At 33.7% G+C, this 17521-nt stretch overlaps 2 protein-coding genes across 2 annotated transcripts; one reads left to right on the top strand and one right to left on the bottom strand.

Moving 5' to 3' along the window:
- Positions 1–746: 746 nt before the first annotated feature.
- Positions 747–7898, top strand: LOC130810162 (RNA-binding protein 2-like). The gene is made up of 6 exons (XM_057676121.1): positions 747–1045; positions 6034–6167; positions 6286–6559; positions 6648–6709; positions 7119–7200; positions 7471–7898. Exons 1-6 carry the CDS (start codon positions 973–975, stop codon positions 7575–7577), a joined length of 732 nt encoding a protein of 243 aa, XP_057532104.1. The 5' UTR covers positions 747–972; the 3' UTR covers positions 7578–7898.
- A 1213-nt stretch (positions 7899–9111) lies between these two features.
- Positions 9112–11150, bottom strand: LOC130810161 (extensin-1-like). Its single transcript, XM_057676119.1, has 2 exons — positions 9842–11150; positions 9112–9364 (listed from the first exon to the last, which is right to left on the bottom strand). The coding sequence occupies exon 1, from the start codon at positions 11131–11133 to the stop codon at positions 9877–9879; it is 1257 nt and encodes a 418-aa protein (XP_057532102.1). The 5' UTR covers positions 11134–11150; the 3' UTR covers positions 9112–9364; positions 9842–9876.
- Between the last annotated feature and the right edge of the window lie 6371 nt (positions 11151–17521).

Below are 17521 nucleotides of genomic sequence, written 5' to 3'. Positions count from 1 at the left end.
TAATCAAACTCTTTTTTTTTTAATTGCTACTAACATATTAGCCTTAATAGGATTATTTATAAGATCGCATTAAGGACATGGTCCAAAACAACATTACGTGTCTAAGTTTTAAACTGGCTAGTTCGACTCTCTAGAAATATAAATTCGCTATTGCAATACCATGACAGAATTGATTAAGTCTACATAAATTGTTGTGTCACTTGTATGAGGCAGTTTCATACATGAATTAAATAACTCAAGTAAAAAAGTGCTTCACAAATCCTCAATTAAAAAACATTTAGGTTGAGCTAAATAGTTCAACTAATAAAATTTTAACAATTATTTTCAGATTTAGAATACTTACATTTAATTATTTAATTTTAAGCATGTTATTTTAAATGTTAAAATATATATTTTATTTTATATACTAAAACAATCATTTTAAAACTAGGATATCCTCTTATTAATTTATCTCACAGCGTGACAGTTTCGTACAAAAAATAAGAGGGTGTTTAGCAAATGGCTGGTAGCTGGTAGCTGATAACTGATTACAGTGGTTGATTTAACCATCTGATTTTAATAACTGGTTTGACCAGTTGATTTTGAACCCGCTGCTATAAGCAGCTTGTTCAAAAACAGCTTATTCATAATAATAAACTGTTTCAACCAATTAATCTATTTATATCAAAATAAGCTAAAATTACTCAATAAACTAATTTGCCAAACCCACCATATATTTTAACCTAGAAGTGGTTTCCGAATAGGCAAAGGAATTAGGATTAGAAATCATCTTTGTTCTATACCTTGTTGCGGTTTTAGTGCTCTAAGCCGATAGAGGCTGGGATTCTACAACCAATTGCTTGTATCCCAATTAGAGTACAAAAAATTAGGGTTTTTGTCTAAAACTCAGACAAAAACACTCCTGAGAAAATCGACAAGTATTATTCAATTTTAGGGTTTCCTGCGATTTTACAAGTTTCGTATACGGGAATAATGGCGGAATGGGGTCAACAGGCACCTGTGTATCCCCCTCCTGGCGTGCTTAAGCGTCCTCGCACTGAATATGGTACTTCCTTTCACTTTATCTTTCATTAATTTTTTTTTGATATTTTTTGTTGAATCGAGATTTCGGATGATTATAAATTGTGCTTTTAATCGTCAATATCGGGTTGGATATTTGAGAAATGGGTTCATAGCCCATGATTTTGAAAACCCTAGTAGCAATATTATTGGGGCACTGGGTGGGCTGAGCAGGGGAGGAGGAGGAGGAGGAGGAGGAGGAGGTAACGAGAATCGAATCCAAGAGGATAAGATCCGACTCTCACCCTAGCAGCAATATTCGGATATAATATATAGTCTTACTTGGATACAATTAAGATGGCATTGGCATGATGTGCAAAGCTAGTACTTTTATATAGTTATCTAATACAAAGATAGTGTTGTTTTTTTTTTTTTTTAAATTTTTGTTAGTAACATGGACTAGTTTTCCTATTACTTCAGATTTTTATGTACGATGGACATCCATGATCCACCATTGTTTGTGTCATGAATGGCTTATTGCATCCTTTTGCATTCTATTCCATATTATATATTATCTTAAATGTCATATGATCTAGAAGGATGAATTGGTTTTGATGTATTCATTGTATCCTGGGCATGATAGTAGGCAAAAGTTTGTATCCATAGGATTGTCCAATTTTGCTAAATCTGTTTATTGTTCATGATTTTTGCCTTAGAAATCCTAATAACCATTATAGATGAGGAGCCAATTTCATGATCCAACGTATTTCATAGGTCTTAGCTTGTTAGCGGACATTGTAGGCTTTTAGGTACATTATCAACTTTTTAGATGCTAGATTGGTTGCTGGATTTTGTATATCCGTTAATGACATAATTCATAGATGTGGTTTGGTTGCAACTTGCAATGTGATAACCATTGTGATGCATTTCATGCCTTCCTTTTACTTGTCTACTTTGTTTCCCCCTTGAAACCTATGGCTTTCAAAAAATATTTGTTGGAACTCAGGGGATTTAAAAGAGGTCGAAACGTTAATGTGAAAGAAATAAAAGGATTAGTCTAAAAGGTTTGATGGTAAAAAATTCTAATGAATGGAGAACAAGATTCATGTGGACGACTACTACTGAAATTTTTTTAGTTTATATAGCAAACTTTTAATATATCGGGTTTAAGCGTTTGACATTGTTGTGTGACTTCCTTTCCCCCTCAGAATCTCTTTTAGCTAAGGGGCTCAAAAAAGCACTTGCTTAAACAGAAACTCTAACTTCAAAAAACATCTTGGACACAAATTAATAGTAAAGAAAGATGGGTTTACCTAAATCTGACAACTTGTTCTTTGCTTCAAGGTTTAATGTTGGACTTTTAAATCAAGATTCATTCCTTTACAGCTTTTAACCAAGTTGTAAGTGATTGGAGTTTTGGTTGTTTTTGTGCCTTTCTTGTGTATTTTCTCCACCCTTTTTTGTTGTTATTGATGAGTGAATGAATGACCATTTCTTTTATAAACTTAGGAAGCCATTAAGGAGAGTTTTATCAAGCAAAGTTGGTTATGCCAAATATGTTAGTATTTTTGGTTTGATGCGCTTAAACTGACAGAATGTGACTAAAGGGCAAATGACGCTTTAGTAGTTTAGAAAACCTTTTTAAGAGTTAACTCGATTGAGTTTTCGCACCATGGTCATATTGTATGGATGACGAAATGGGTGAGCAAATTTAGGAACCCTTACCCATTTTCTCATTTTTATCACCTATCCACCACCCACCACCATGGCAAGAGAAATGTCAAACTCACGTCTTCTCACTTGGGTATGAATCTTAAACCATCCCATCTACTATATAAGTGTGTATCCATCATAATTATACCAACTTCATGCTCACATCATACCATATTCCTCATATTTTCTTTATAAGCTCCATATTATCGCCATTCTTTATAAAATTATATTTTCATTTTTTATGCAAACCATAAAATATTATTTAGATATAATTGAATCATCATATTTAATTAAGTGAGTGAGTATTAGAGAGGAGAGATGTAAAGGCTATACTGTTTAACTAATTTTTACTGAAGTTACTACTTTTTCATCAAAAAGATTTGACACGTAAGGAGACAACTGTTGTCCATCTCCCCCTATTTTTGTTCGCTTTACAACTATTGTGCTTTAGATTATGTGATTGTAGGGGTGTAAGTCTTTCAGGAGTATTCGCTCTGTCCCATGAGAAGTGCCCCGTTGTCAATTGGTGGGAAAATTAAGAAAGGTGGGTAAGGTGATATTTTATGGGAAAACATAAAATTTTTTATGAATGAGATGAAAAGGTAAGTTAAGTATGTGGATGAAAAATTAAAGAGCGTGAGTTATGACCAAAAATAGAAATGAGACAAATTTAATAGGACGAACTAAAAAGGAAAGTGGGGCAAATTTCGTGAGACATAGGAACATCTTTATGTCTGAAATCGGTCAAGAGAGCTACTTGACTTGGTTTGAGAGTTCATACTTTATTGAGGACCCATACTTTTGTATTATTGGTTTGAGAGGTGCAGAAGACTTGGAATTAAATTTAGTTTTTGTGAGGTAGCTAATTTTCTCTTTTGTGTTCTCTATAGTAATTCCACTGAAAGAGATAATCACCGAAGATTGGGAATTAAGTCGGTGCATTGGGGAGGTGAAGTGCTTCCTCATTGGTAAATATTTTCTCCATTTTTTTTTAAAGAAAACCAGTTGGTTTGGACATGCAAAAAAAGGAAGGTTGTTCAAGCTTAAATGTGCCAAAACCCATATGTGTAGAAGAAATAGAGTGTGTGGTTCCATGTGGGTGGGTACTTTTTTGGTTCTAAAATGGAATTAGTGGACACTAGACTAAGAATTCGGGTGTAAGAAGAGCATGCATGTTGAAGACAATTCTAACTATTAAATATTTTTATATGTGCCTCAATAATTTGTTAGTGGGTGTGTTTGGTAATTGATATTCGGAGGCATTGAGGTAAATTTTGAGAGCTAGAGGGCTGAGTAGGCGAACAAGCTATTTCTTGTGTTAGGTAAATAAAGGTTAGCGTTGATTGTGCCTACCCTCCATTTTTTGGTATGTTGTTTCAATAAGTTTTGTCGGGAAGGGTGTGTTGCAATGGCATATTTGATCCTTTTTAGTTTGATTTGGGTAAGCTACAGTTGATACCTGCAAGAATCATATGCTCTTATCAGTCACTTTACCCATATCAGTTTTTACCTAATTTTACCTAACTCTAGATATTTAATGGTTAATCAAATACGTAACAAGAATCAATGGTTAAACCACCCCTGACCCCACAATCCGTGAGCCAAATGCTACTTCAACTAGTATTGTTGGGAAGGGTGTGTTGAAATGACATATTTGGTCTTTTTTATTTTGTTTTTGGGTAAGCTATGGTTGATACCTGCAAGAATTATATACTCTTATCAGTCACTTTACCCATATCTGTTTTGACCTGATTTTACCAAACACTAGATATTTAATGATTAATCAAATAAGTGTTTAGAATCAATGGGTTTAACTACCCAACAATCCGTATGCTAAATGCCCTAGTGTATGGAAGAATTGAGTATTTTGATTTTATGTGTAGAATGGATCTTTAAACGTTTGTCTTTTCCTGAATCATATGTTTATAAGCTAGACTAAGTGTTAACTTAGATCAATAGTGTTCAGAAAGAACTAGATCAAATCTATCCAAACCCCTCAAGTGGGGTCGGATCTGCAATCAATGCTGATTCTTAATCCCTAAATACAAAATGATATCTATTCTACTAGGTAAAAGAAGTTTTCATGGTGTATGTACCAGCCTGCATTTACGTGTTATAAAGTGAGCGGTGAGCCACTGGATTGCAATCGACACATACAGGGAAATGATGGAATGGCTTTTAGTTTATTGTTAGCTGGACTGCTCCACCGTTCCTTAGCCTTGCAAAAGGGGGAAGGAGAATAGAGTCCGTGAGAAAATTTAAGAGATGTCCTTTCTTTTTCTTAGCCAACCTTAATATTTTTGGTAAGGCTTTGGCGTTGTAGTAAAGAGACGGTCTTTTTGCTAGCTTGTGAAGTACATCATCTTCAACCTTCTAAATGAATTTATGCTAGTTGGCCCTTGTTAATCATGTGTTCATGCTCTTTTTGTAGTATAAAAATTTAGCTTTACTTGTCTGTTGACCACAAGGCTTGAGTGTATGTGTTTCTCTTTATCATGTCTTTAACATCCAGAATGATGTTTGCCCCACCTCAGCACTCTGTTTGTAACATTTCTAGTGATGTTTTGTGTATGTTTGGGTGTATGACATAATTCAATGTTTTTGCCTCATTTCTGTTGGTTTCTGTTCAATTTTATTTGTATTCCATGATTATTTCTGCCAGTAGGCGTTGTTGAACTTCCTCTTTTGATTGTACATAAGTGATTAGTCTTTATCTATCTCTCCCTTGTCTGGTTCGTTTTATACTTATATGAGTCATTGTATCAATGACTATAATTATGGTTACATAACCTTGTGGTGTTGACTTGTGAGGCTTAGATAAATTGGGACTCATTTGAGGGATTTTTCTTATTTGTTGGTGGGTCTTCTTACCTAAAAATGAAAGAAAAGAAAAGGTTACATGCTACGCTGTTGGATGTTTCTATTCTTAACCTACATATCGATTCCCTCTTGGTATAAATTTTAGAACTTACATATTATTCATTTTGTCGATACTTTCAAAAAAAAAAAAATACCGTTCTACCATTAAGTAATTATATTAAGTATATAGTTGTAATTGCATTCGCTTGTCAAAAGAACGCCCACTCGCACATATGTATAAACCTTTGGTAGTGTCACAAGGACAATCTAGCAATGTTTTTGCACGTTGCAGACTATAGATTTCATAGAATTTTAAATCTTGCTAAAGGCTTTTGCTTTTATTAATTTAAGAATTACCAAATGATGGATACACATAGACGGCTGAAAACTCATTTTAACCACCATACTTTGCTTCTGAATAAAATCCTGTTGAAATGAAGTTTCGTCCCTGGGTGCATGCAGATATGCCTCCACAAATGGCTCCTGGGCATGATATGCGTGAGTATATAGTACGTGATGATGAGCGAGGAGCACCAGGGGTTGCGAAGGACTCAAAGACATTAGGATCTGCTTATGATCAGTTTCTTCAAAGAACGGTAGTCTTTGATTCTATTGAAACTTTTCCTTTCCCTGTTTGGCCTGTCTGTATAGTTGCTGAAATGCACACCTATCTCTGTCCTCTTTTCACTTTCCCTTCGGTTTTTGGTTCTGAAGGAAGTTCCATCATACACTGCTGGGGAAGCTACTGCGCTTGCTGGGGCTTCTTTGGGAAGGGGCATTCCTATGGGAGACCCGTCTATGTTAGGCCACCCTGGACATATAGTTCTAGGCGCAGCATCAAATGGCCGAGATGTTGGATATAGGGGCCAGATGCTAGTTGACACCATGCCCAGACCAGTACGTGAAGCTGTACCTCTTCCTTCTGACGCTACGAACACTCTATATGTTGAGGGGCTTCCTCCAAATAGCACTAAAAGAGAAGTATCTCGTATCCTTTTCCATCATGTGATGATCAGTTATTCTACTTTATGACTACGTAAATGAATTTCATTTGACATTTTTCTTAACAAGTCTAGATATTTTTCGTCCTTTTGTGGGGTATAAAGAAGTACGACTTGTGACAAAGGAATCGAAACGTGTAAGTGACCTATAAAATCAATCTCCTTATTTTGCATGCATTGTATTCGTACTTTCTAAGTTTATCATTCCAATTAACCTGCGCGTTCTTACTTTTTTATTGAGATTTTTTTCATTTGTGACGGAGAATTTTGAGCTCTTGATAGGGTAGTGTTCTGCGGCTCTACGTGTGTAAAATGAATGATAGATTTACTGAGTCCAATTATGAGCATCAAAGCACGGGGTTATTGGTTATTGGTAAAGATGTGGGATGTGATTCTTTTGAGAAGGACGCAATTACTAGCTATATTTATGTGCACCTCTTGGATCGATTATACTATTATTCTTTTGTTGTGTTTCCCTCTGTTGCTATGATTCCCAATGTGTTGGACTCTAGCCAAAACTAATTTATAAAAATTCTTGTTCTCCAGCGTGGAGGATATCCTCTCATCCTATGTTTCGTTGATTTTGTTGATGCTGCCTGTGCTGCTACTGCTTTGAGTGCCTTGCAAGGTAACATCTCTTGAAGAAGCTTCATACTGAGGTTGTCCTGCACGTTTTTAAGCTGTTAATCCTTTTAGCTACTGCATACATACAAATTTTCTTGCTTGTCAATCGATATTTGATTTAAACTTGAATTCCAAAGACAACATTTGTGAATAGTGTAAAAGTCAACGCGTTGCGAAGAAATGGAGGAAGTATATGTTATTTCCGAGTAATTTGTATGACAATTTGTTAGCACACAAAAGGACTCCTAAAACTTTCTTCTATAAATACTGGCAGGATATAAGATGGACGAAGATGACCGAGATTCTACTTATCTACGGATTCAATTCTCTCGACACCCTGGTCCTCGATCTGGTGGTGGTGGATCACGGGGGAGGCATTAGAGATTGGGATTCAGTAACGGTCAACATGCAGTTCAAGCTTGATCATATTGTAACCTGTTCATTGCCCCATTTTCGGAGTTTGCTTATGCTATAGTGTATTAGTCATTCCGCTATGATGTTGTCTTCCCTTGCCTTAAAAGTATCTAACATACCGGAAAACAAACTAGCAGAGAAAATTCGGAATTTATTATTTTCACCTTGTTTGCAATGCCTTTGAATCTATTAGCCTTCGGTGTCTAGTTTTTGGCATTTGATTTCTGATGTGTATGCTGTATTTGGCAGATTTCCGTTAGCCTCAAGCGCCATTTTTACCTACTCTTATTTCCTTTTGGTACACATTTCTTCTGTTTTAACCTAATCCAGGATGATAATTACAGGGCTATCCAGATAGGGTTCAAGATTGACTAACTTGCAGTTTAATTTTGTGAAACAATGACCTTAGTTGAAGGACATACTATCTCGAATCTCGATCTCTCAGATCGCCCCAAAGCGTACTTTTCGACAAATACCTCCATTGCTACTCCTGTGTTTACTTCCAAAATATTATTTGTTCGTTTGTACTATTAATTATTGAGTCATCACAATTCACAACAGGTCTATATTAGAGGTGTGTAATTGGGTAAGAGTCTATTACGTTTTTGGGAATTTATCAACAAAATAATTTTATTATAAAAATATCCAAAATAAGCTTCAAGAATTTTTAATTTTCAACATAAGCGTCTCCGTGTCAAAGTCTGAGGCTAGGTATGTTCTTTGTTACGAACAGAGAACAAAGAAATTGGAAAAATATATTGTTCGCTTTAGTAAAAATGAATCAAGGAAGATAATTACATAGCGTTGGAAGGGAACAAAATAAAAATAAAAAAAAATTTGTTCGCTGTTTAACAGATAACACTGATTTATTTTATTTGTCATTTCCAATGCTATGACATTGTCTCCCTTTTATTCATTGTTAGTAACAAACAAAGTATTTTGACTTTTTTTGACCAGTTTCTTAGTTTGTTGTTAGTGACAGCGAACATACCTGACTTCATGCTCAGACAAAAAATGCTTATTTTAGAATTAAAATTTTTCGAAGCTTATTTTGAGTATTTTTTTTAATAATAAGCTTATTCTTTTCAAATTTTCTATTTCTGAGCCTACTTTCAAGGCCGGGATAGTGTTCGAAAATGTTAGGTCGGAGTAGTCTATTTTTTGGTGCTCATAAGCTGCAATGGTGCATCTCTACATGATGAAATCTCAAATTGGGTTTAAGTCGAATTATTCTTTTAGCTTTAGTTGTCCTTGAGGAACCCCTTCTCTTCATCACGTCTCAAGCTCCTCTTTTTTTTTTGAGATATTGACTTTTGAGTTGTTTTTTTTTAATTAATTTTAGATTTTTGTCTTTTTAGTTGGTTAAATAAGAAAAATGTGTATGGTAAATCTAAGTTTGAGACTATTAAAGTCATAACTCAGATTATTATATTAAAAATCTAATTAACATCACATTGTCTAACATATTGTAAAAAAATAACAATTTGAGTTACAAGTAATAAGAAACAGAAGAAACATAATATTATTAAAAGATGCTTCAATCGCAAGACTTGCAAACGTAATATTACACAATGAGAAATTACAAGAAATAAACAAGACAATACAATGGTACTGATCTATCTATGAGTGATTTTATTTGTTACAATTCATGACTAATCATTACCACAACACACAACTTAATTCTTTATCATCATTCTCTTCTCTAGAGACCTTGATTTTTACGTGTTTAACTCCATTAGCTAGCTCTGTTTTCCCTGAAAATTTAGTTTAATTTGTTAATATTTCATATAAAATATAGGATTAATCATAAATAGTTGTATGTAACAGTCTCAAAATAAGGCGCGCTTCATACATGGGTTAAATAGCCCATCTAATACATATTATTAGAACAACAAATTCTTATTTAAGGCTATCTCACTGAGAAATAACCTGTTAGTTTAAGTAACTCATAAATAATTAGTTACAAAGAAAAATAAATGAAAGAGGTTTAATTGATCAATTACAATTTGAGTTTAAAACTAGGTCTAGCCAAGTAGTATCCATGTTGAGAAGGAAAATTTATCAAAGATTCAATAAATCTTATCATATATTGTGATTTGTAGAAGGATAATGACTTATCACTTTGAATTAAAATTTTCTATTATAAAAAATACTTCTATAATATAGTGTTTTATGCATATATTATATGGTGGGGAGTGAAACTCTAGTATAGAAAACGTAACATGTATTACCTTGTCAATATTTTTGAAACAAGAGTGAACTCAAGCTAATAGTGGTAAGGAGGTGGTGGAGAAGGGTAGACATTGGGAGAAGAAGGAGGCTTATAGTCGGGTTTTGGGTGAGAAGGTGGTGGGTATTTGTAGACTGGTGGTGAATAATAGGGAGGAGGAGACTTGTAAGTCGGAGTTGGTGGTGGATATTTGTGAACTGGTGGTGACTTATAAATGGGATGAGGTGGGTAGTAATAGTGTGGAGGAGACTTGTACACTGGAGTCGGAGGTGGATATTTGTGTTCCGGTGGTGATTTATACACTGGAGTTGGAGGTGGATATTTGTAATCTGGTGGAGACTTATATTCTGGAGTCGGAGGTGAATATTTGTGTTTTGGTGGTGTATATTGGTGATGAGGAGGGGACTTATAAACCGGAGCTGGTGGTGGGTACTTGTGAACAGGTGGGGATTTGTATATTGGTGGTGAATTATATACTGGCGTTGGAGGGGGATATTTATGTTCAGGTGGAGACTTATAAATTGGAGTTGGTGGCGGATAATATTTAGGAGGAGACTTATACTTTGGTGCTGGTTTATAAACAGGGGTTGGAGGTGGATAATATTTAGGAGGAGACTTGTACACTGGTGGTGATTTATACACTGGGGTCGGAGGTGGATAATACTTAGGAGGAGACTTATACTCCGGTGGTGATTTATAATCTGGGGTCGGAGGTGGATAATACTTAGGAGGAGACTTATACTCCGGTGGTGATTTATAAACTGGGGTCGGAGGTGGATAATACTTAGGAGGAGACTTATACTCAGGTGGTGATTTATACACTGGGGTCGGAGGTGGATAATACTTAGGAGGAGACTTATACTCAGGTGGTGATTTATACACTGGGGTCGGAGGTGGATAATACTTAGGAGGAGACTTATACTCCGGTGGTGATTTATAATCTGGGGTCGGAGGTGGATAATACTTAGGTGGAGACTTGTACATTGGTGGTGAATAGTGCTCCTTAGGCTTGTCATGATGATGGTGTGGTGGTGAATAATGTTTCTTTGGGTTCTCATGATGTGGGGGAGGGTAATATTCCTTGGGTTTCTCATGATGTGGAGGAGGGTAGTATTCCTTGGGTTTCTCATGGTGTGGGGGAGGGTAATGTTCCTTGGGCTTCTCATGGTGGACCGGTGGTGGCGGCGAGGTATACTTATAGTAATCAGCTAATGTTTGTGAAGGCATAGTAAGGGAGACAAAAGCAACTACTAGTGTGGCCAAAAGAGGGGCCATTCCTCCAAATTTTCCCATGTTTTCAGTAGAATGTGAAGTTTATAGTTTCATGCACATTACTACTCCTTTATATAGCAAATTTATTTACCATTTTACTTAGTACTTTCTACATACTAATCATGTATGTCACCAAATAAATGGTGCAAAAAAATAAATAAATATGATTTTACTAATAATAATGTCGTGTAAAAAGGATTAACTAAGTTGAACTTTGGATATCATATTCCATTTGTATTGCTATTATTGTCCTTTGTTTTCTTACAGCCTGCAACCTCAGCAAATGAATAAAAAAAATAATCTATCTGTTTCTGAACTTGCCACACTTTAATTTTTAGTTTTTTTTTTTAATGTGTTGCAATTTCTTCTAATGGAAATGTTCATGCCATTTTCTTTTATTCCTATGTATTAATGTATACATAATAACATATCAGCTTAAATTTTTGGTGAATTGGTTCATTAACATGGTATTAAAGTTAACGTAACAAGAGATTACGAGTTCGAATCTAAGCCATCTTTCATTTAAAGTGGAATATTTAGCGCTAGGTTTGAGGTGGGCATGTGTTGTATCCATAATTCTAACTTAAAAGGCTCTCGTGTGAGGGGACGTGTTAGAGTATTAGTATATAACATATCCTAGAGTCTCAACCGATCCATACAATTTAAATAGTCTTAATATTTTTTAATTTTTGTATATTATATAACTGTGTTAATTTCTCAAGTGGAGAAGGAGTATTCCTACTAGCTAAGCTGCCTTCCTTGATTCTTTGACTTCTTTAAAAAAATCCCCATTTTTCGGATGGGTTTTGTCTTTCCATACTAAAAATACATGTAAGATGTAACATCTTAACACATGATTACTTAAAAAAATAAAAAATAAATTCTTAACACATTAAATTAGTACTTTTACTACCCACTAAAGTTATATTTATATCCGTTTTAACAAGGGTATATGTGGTGTGAAATCCGTATAATTTTATTTGTCTGTCAGTCTTAGTCAAAAATGCGATAAATAAAATATGGGTAGGTTTTTAATCTTATTTATAACTTAAACAGGACTGAATTTAGATTTATTATCCTCAATTAGTTCTCTTAATTCAATTTTTTAATATTTTGGCTTTGGCATGTATGTACTATATCTTCCTTAAAAATAAAGTGGCATAAATGAAGTGAAATTTCTAGCTAGTTTAATCATGAAATGGTAAAAGATTTCCATGATGTTTTAAGCGCACTTTATATTATAAATATCTAATCTTTTTCTTTAATACTCATCAAGAAAAAGAGCTTATATCAAATTTTTAGGTCTTTTTCTCATATCTTAAAATAATATATAATAAAAAATACATACAATTTGGTAAAATTAAGTGATTAAGTCACAAATTACGTATCTCTTCAAAAAAAAAAAAGTCACAAATTAAGTAAAATTTCTGGTATAAATATCATGAGATGGGAAAAGAGTTTCTTAGAATTTTCCACACTTCTCATATTGGGATATTTAATAAATTCAAGTGACTAATTTGATCAACAAATTTTGTCAATTGATTCAAAAAGTTGATTATGAACACGCTAGTAAACGTAGTTTGTTTTAAATAGCTGGTTCATAACTAGTTGTTTTAACCATTTAATTTACCATATGCTAGCATTAGATACTAATGACCATCTAAGTGTCCAACTATTTATTTGTGCCTAAGGTAAAAATTATCTAATAAATCATTTTACCAAACACTCCATTTAATTATCTAATAGTATATACTTCCTCCTATTCGCTTTACTTCTCCCATTTGATTTTTTAACACTATTCATCAATCACTCTTATTATGTGTATTTTTCTTAATCTATAAGTTACAACATAGTCATGTGAAATCTTGTTTGATTCGTCTTATTGTAAATTTTATTAATATCAATTTTTTATAATTTTTATTTAAGCACAATTAGAGATATTTAAGATTGAAAACGTGCATTGGCAAATATGCTAAAATCAAATGAGACATTTAAAGTATATAGGAGGGAGTATTATTTTCTTATTATTCTACTAGAAAAAGTGCTTGCATAAGCTTATTATAACATCCTTTTTTATTCACCTTAAAATAATAGTATATGATAATTCAAGTACATTTAGTTTGATAAAAATTTAGTTCCAAAAGTAATTAAGTCAATAATATAACAAAAAATTACTAAGTTCAATTAATAAAATTAAATATTTTCAATTTACGATTTAAATTTCAAATCATTACAAAATATCATGTTTTTGTCACAACCACTCATATTCAACTAGTAGCTTCCAAATATTAGAATCTAATGTTTTTTTAGTAAGTTTTACTTTTCATAAATTATCTAATAAATTATAACTTTTAGCTAAGCATAGGAAAATATATACTTGTCTCATTACCACGTGTAGTAACATTACATTTTATAATCTTTTTTTTGGCTATGCCCAACTTTCAAGTAATATTTGGTGTAGTGACTTGAAACCTTTAATTGAATAATGCAAAAATAAACTTTGTGAAAAATGGTAATAATAATTGAAAAAGTAATATAATTTTCTAAATATCAATCGACTATATATAGCTCTTAAGCTTGATGTTATTATCATATTTCTTTCTTTATTTTTATTATTGAAAGGTGAAAAAGGCATTTACCTCAAAATTCAAATGCCTAGAAAAATACTTCAATGAGGAAAGGCAACATTGTTACATTGTTTTATGTGATAAATATTTACTAGTTACGAACTCGTAAGTCATAAAGGTATATTCTTTCGATCTTTTTTGATTTTATGATTATGATATTTATAATTTTTGGTATAGAGTATATAATAGGATATAATAGAGTATAACATAATAAGTCAAATAATAAAAAGAAATATATAGATAATATGAAATAAAAGAATTAAATGAGATTAGATAATTTGAGATTATAATCAATTTAACACAAATCTAAAATATAAATTACAGGCTATTTTAGATGAATAATTTTTATTGGAATTTAGTTTTTTACCTTGGATATGCCATCTAATATATGGACATTTGCAACATACAATAATAATCTCGAATTGTTACGAGGCCAATATCTTGCCCAAATAAGACACTCTCGCGCACAGGCTTACGAGTCACTGAAGAATCAACGACTCGATGCCTTTGGCACTGAAGAATCGTTCTTAATTTTATCCCCTTATTTTATTCCTATGTATTGTTAATGTGAACCAAAGAAGTGCTAATGTGAACCAAAGAAGTGCCAAGGCCTTAAACACTTAAGACCAGTTTGATAGCTAATATTAAATTGTGGTAATAAGAATGAAAATTAATTTAATTATGGTTGAAAAATCTCTTGGCTACCTTGATGGTCATGCTTGTCCAATATCAATCATTTCATTTTTTTTATAAAATTCATTCCAATGTATTACAATTGGGAGATGTGGTATTAGATAGTAATGGAAATTTGTATACAATTTTTTTATGATCAAAATTTCATCACCATGGAAATGACATGAAGTTTTTGATGAAATTTTACACTATAATGTATTTTCATTACCATCATTAATACCACTAATCAAACAGACTGTTAGTACTTAGTAGACCAACATTATGACACTTTTACATAACTTATTCAATTTTGGGATCCAACCTCCCCAAAAAATACTACATGGTGTAGGATAGATAGTTAACATCGTGCTCCTATCAAGCTAGGTAAAGGAGTGGTGAAATAAAAAAAAAAAAATCAATCTACATTCAACATCAAATCACATGGTTTAGAAGATAGAACCAATTATTTCCATGAAACACGTTCAAGGCGGTTCAACCATTTATGGGCGGTACACTCGTTGACGGAGCTAATTAGCCGATATTTTGCCTCATTTTTAGTCCGTCCCATTAAATTTGATTCATTTGTATTTTTGTGTATGATTTAAAATTTTTGTGCTTTTACTATCACATTTAACTTATCTTTTTATCTCATCCACACATTTCTTCTGCTAACTTACAAAATTTTCATCTCTTTTTTTCCTGGTTTTTTCACTAAATGTCTATGAGACAAATTTAATGGGACAGATTAATTAATCTAACACTATTTTTATGTCATGCATAGACCCATTATGTAACTACCGCCTTCTTTTCATGCATGTTTTCCGAGTATTCTTTCAAATTCTAATACAACTCTTAACTACAAGTCTACAAGTACAACTATCAAGACTACAAGGAAAAAGACTTTGGGCCACAATGTGTAGCATTCCTTTGAAAGTGCCGCCCATACTCTGCGCGCGAAAATTCAATGACGTTCACAATTTTATCATTGGGCGTCACATTTAGATGTGTTCCATAGTTGTATCTTGGATAGATTCGGATAGCATTTTACAAGCAGCTACTGTTGTGAGAGATCGTACCGTCTCTCAAAGAGATGATCTTAAAACAAGAAGCCCATATTCTTATTTGCTTTTTTATTTGTATTAATTGGACTATTTAGTAAAGAGTATAATTACTCTCAGTTTAGGGTTTAAGGTTTGTGTTTTATTCCTTGAATAATAATGATTACAGAATACAAGGCTTATAAAGACTACTTGTTGCCATATTTACAATAATCACAATCTCCTAATTATCTCCTAATTGCTGATATAGAAGTATACAAAAATAACAATATTTTGTTTTATTCTTTCCTTCACTCCTCAAGTTGGGTAGTGGGATCTCGAACGCCCAACTTGCAAAGAGTGTTATGAAATTGTTCAGACTCGACGACCTTGGTTAGGATGTCTGCAAGTTGCTCTTTAGATTTCACGAAAGGAATATGTATTATCTTGTGCTCAAGCTTTTCTTTAATAAAGTGTCGATCAACTTCAACATGCTTTGTTCTGCCATGCTGGACTGGGTTCTCTGATATACTTATTGCAGCTTTGTTATCGCAATTCAGTTCGCAACTGTTTTGTTTGAACCCAAGTTCAGTGAGCAATTTTCGAATCCATAACACCTCAGTTATACCTTTGACTATTCCTCGAAATTCGGCTTCTGCACTAAATAGGGCAACCATTTTCTATTTTTTACTTTTCCAAGTTACAAGGTTCCCTCCTATAAGAGTGAAGTATCATGAGGTTGATTTTCTTCCATCTCTATCACCTGCCCAATTTGCATCCGTATATGCTTGCAAATCTAGGTGTTCATTCCTTTGAAAAACTATGCCTTTCCCAAGAGTACCTTTGAGGTACCTTAGAATTCTATAAACAGCTCCCATGTGTTGAATTTGAGGTTGATGCATAAACCTACTCACAATCCCAATATCATAGGCAATGTCTGGACGAGTATGTGAGAGGTAAATTAACTTTCTTACCAATTTCTGATATTGCTCGCGATTAGCAACTTCTGCTCCTTCTATCATCTGCAGACTTTGATTAACCACGATTGGGGTTTCAGCTGGTTTGCAATCCAGCATCCCTGTCACTGCTAGTAAATCCATGATATACTTCTTCTGGCATATAAAGATCCCCTTGTTTGATCTAAGAACCTCATCTCCCAGAAAATACTTGAGTCTTCCTAGATCCTTCATTTCAAATTCTCTGAATAGCTTCTCCTTCAATGTCTGTATCTCAACTTTGTCATTGCCAGTGATGATCATGTCATCTACATATATGATGAGGCATGTTATTATTTCTCCCTTTTTCTTCAGAAAGAGTGTATGGTCGGAATTACTTTGATGATACCCAAACTTTTTCTTTGCTAGAGTGAATTTGCCAAACCAAGCTCGAGGGGATTGTTTCAGACCGAATAGAGCCTTTTTTAACCTGCATCCTTCATGTTCAGTGAAGTTTCCTGAGAAACCTAGTGGAGTTGCATGAACACTTCTTTTTGTATTTCTCCATGTAAGAACGCATTTTTTACATCAAACTGGTGTAGGAGCCAGTCTTTATTTGCTGCAATAGAGAAGAGTACTCCGATTGTGTCAATTTTTGTTACAGGAGAGAACGTTTCAGAGTAGTCGATACCATAGGTTTGTGTGTATCCTTTTGCAACCAAGCGAGCTTTGTATCTCTCAATTGTCCCATCACTCTTATATTTGATTGTGAACACCCATTTGCAACCTACGACTTTCTTCCTTTTCGAAATTCTACATTTCTCCCAGGTTTTATTTTTCACTAGGACTCTGATTTCCTTCTCCATGGCCTCCTTCCAATGTGTGCTTTTTAAAGCTTCTTCCACTGTCTTAGGAACATTGTTTGAGTATAAGGTAGTGTTAAAAGCTTTAGCCGATTCAGACATGTTTTCTTGGTTTTGCTCTCTGATTGGGTATTTTGACCTTTTTGCTTCATATTCTGGATCACACCGTTTCGGAGGTATCCCCCTCGTACTTCTTGGAGGTAGTTTTTATACAATTGGCTCTTCTTTCAATTTCGGGTGATTATTACTTTCCTGCACATTCTCAGAAACAGAGT

Source organism: Amaranthus tricolor, chromosome 4 (assembly GCF_026212465.1).
Source record: "Amaranthus tricolor cultivar Red isolate AtriRed21 chromosome 4, ASM2621246v1, whole genome shotgun sequence".
NCBI classification, from domain to species: domain Eukaryota; kingdom Viridiplantae; phylum Streptophyta; class Magnoliopsida; order Caryophyllales; family Amaranthaceae; genus Amaranthus; species Amaranthus tricolor.
The sequence above is the reverse complement of the archived record's forward strand: the minus strand, read 5'-3'. Positions and strand labels throughout refer to the sequence as shown.

Coding starts and splice junctions, on each gene's coding strand:
- LOC130810162 (XM_057676121.1), top strand. CDS start 973: ATGGCGGAATGGGGTCAACAGGCACCTGTGTATCCCCCTCCTGGCGTG. Junction 6,168..6,285: donor ATCAGTTTCTTCAAAGAACG/GTAGTCTTTGAT, acceptor TTGGTTCTGAAG/GAAGTTCCATCATACACTGC. Junction 7,201..7,470: donor TGCTTTGAGTGCCTTGCAAG/GTAACATCTCTT, acceptor AAATACTGGCAG/GATATAAGATGGACGAAGAT.
- LOC130810161 (XM_057676119.1), bottom strand. CDS start 11,133: ATGGGAAAATTTGGAGGAATGGCCCCTCTTTTGGCCACACTAGTAGTT.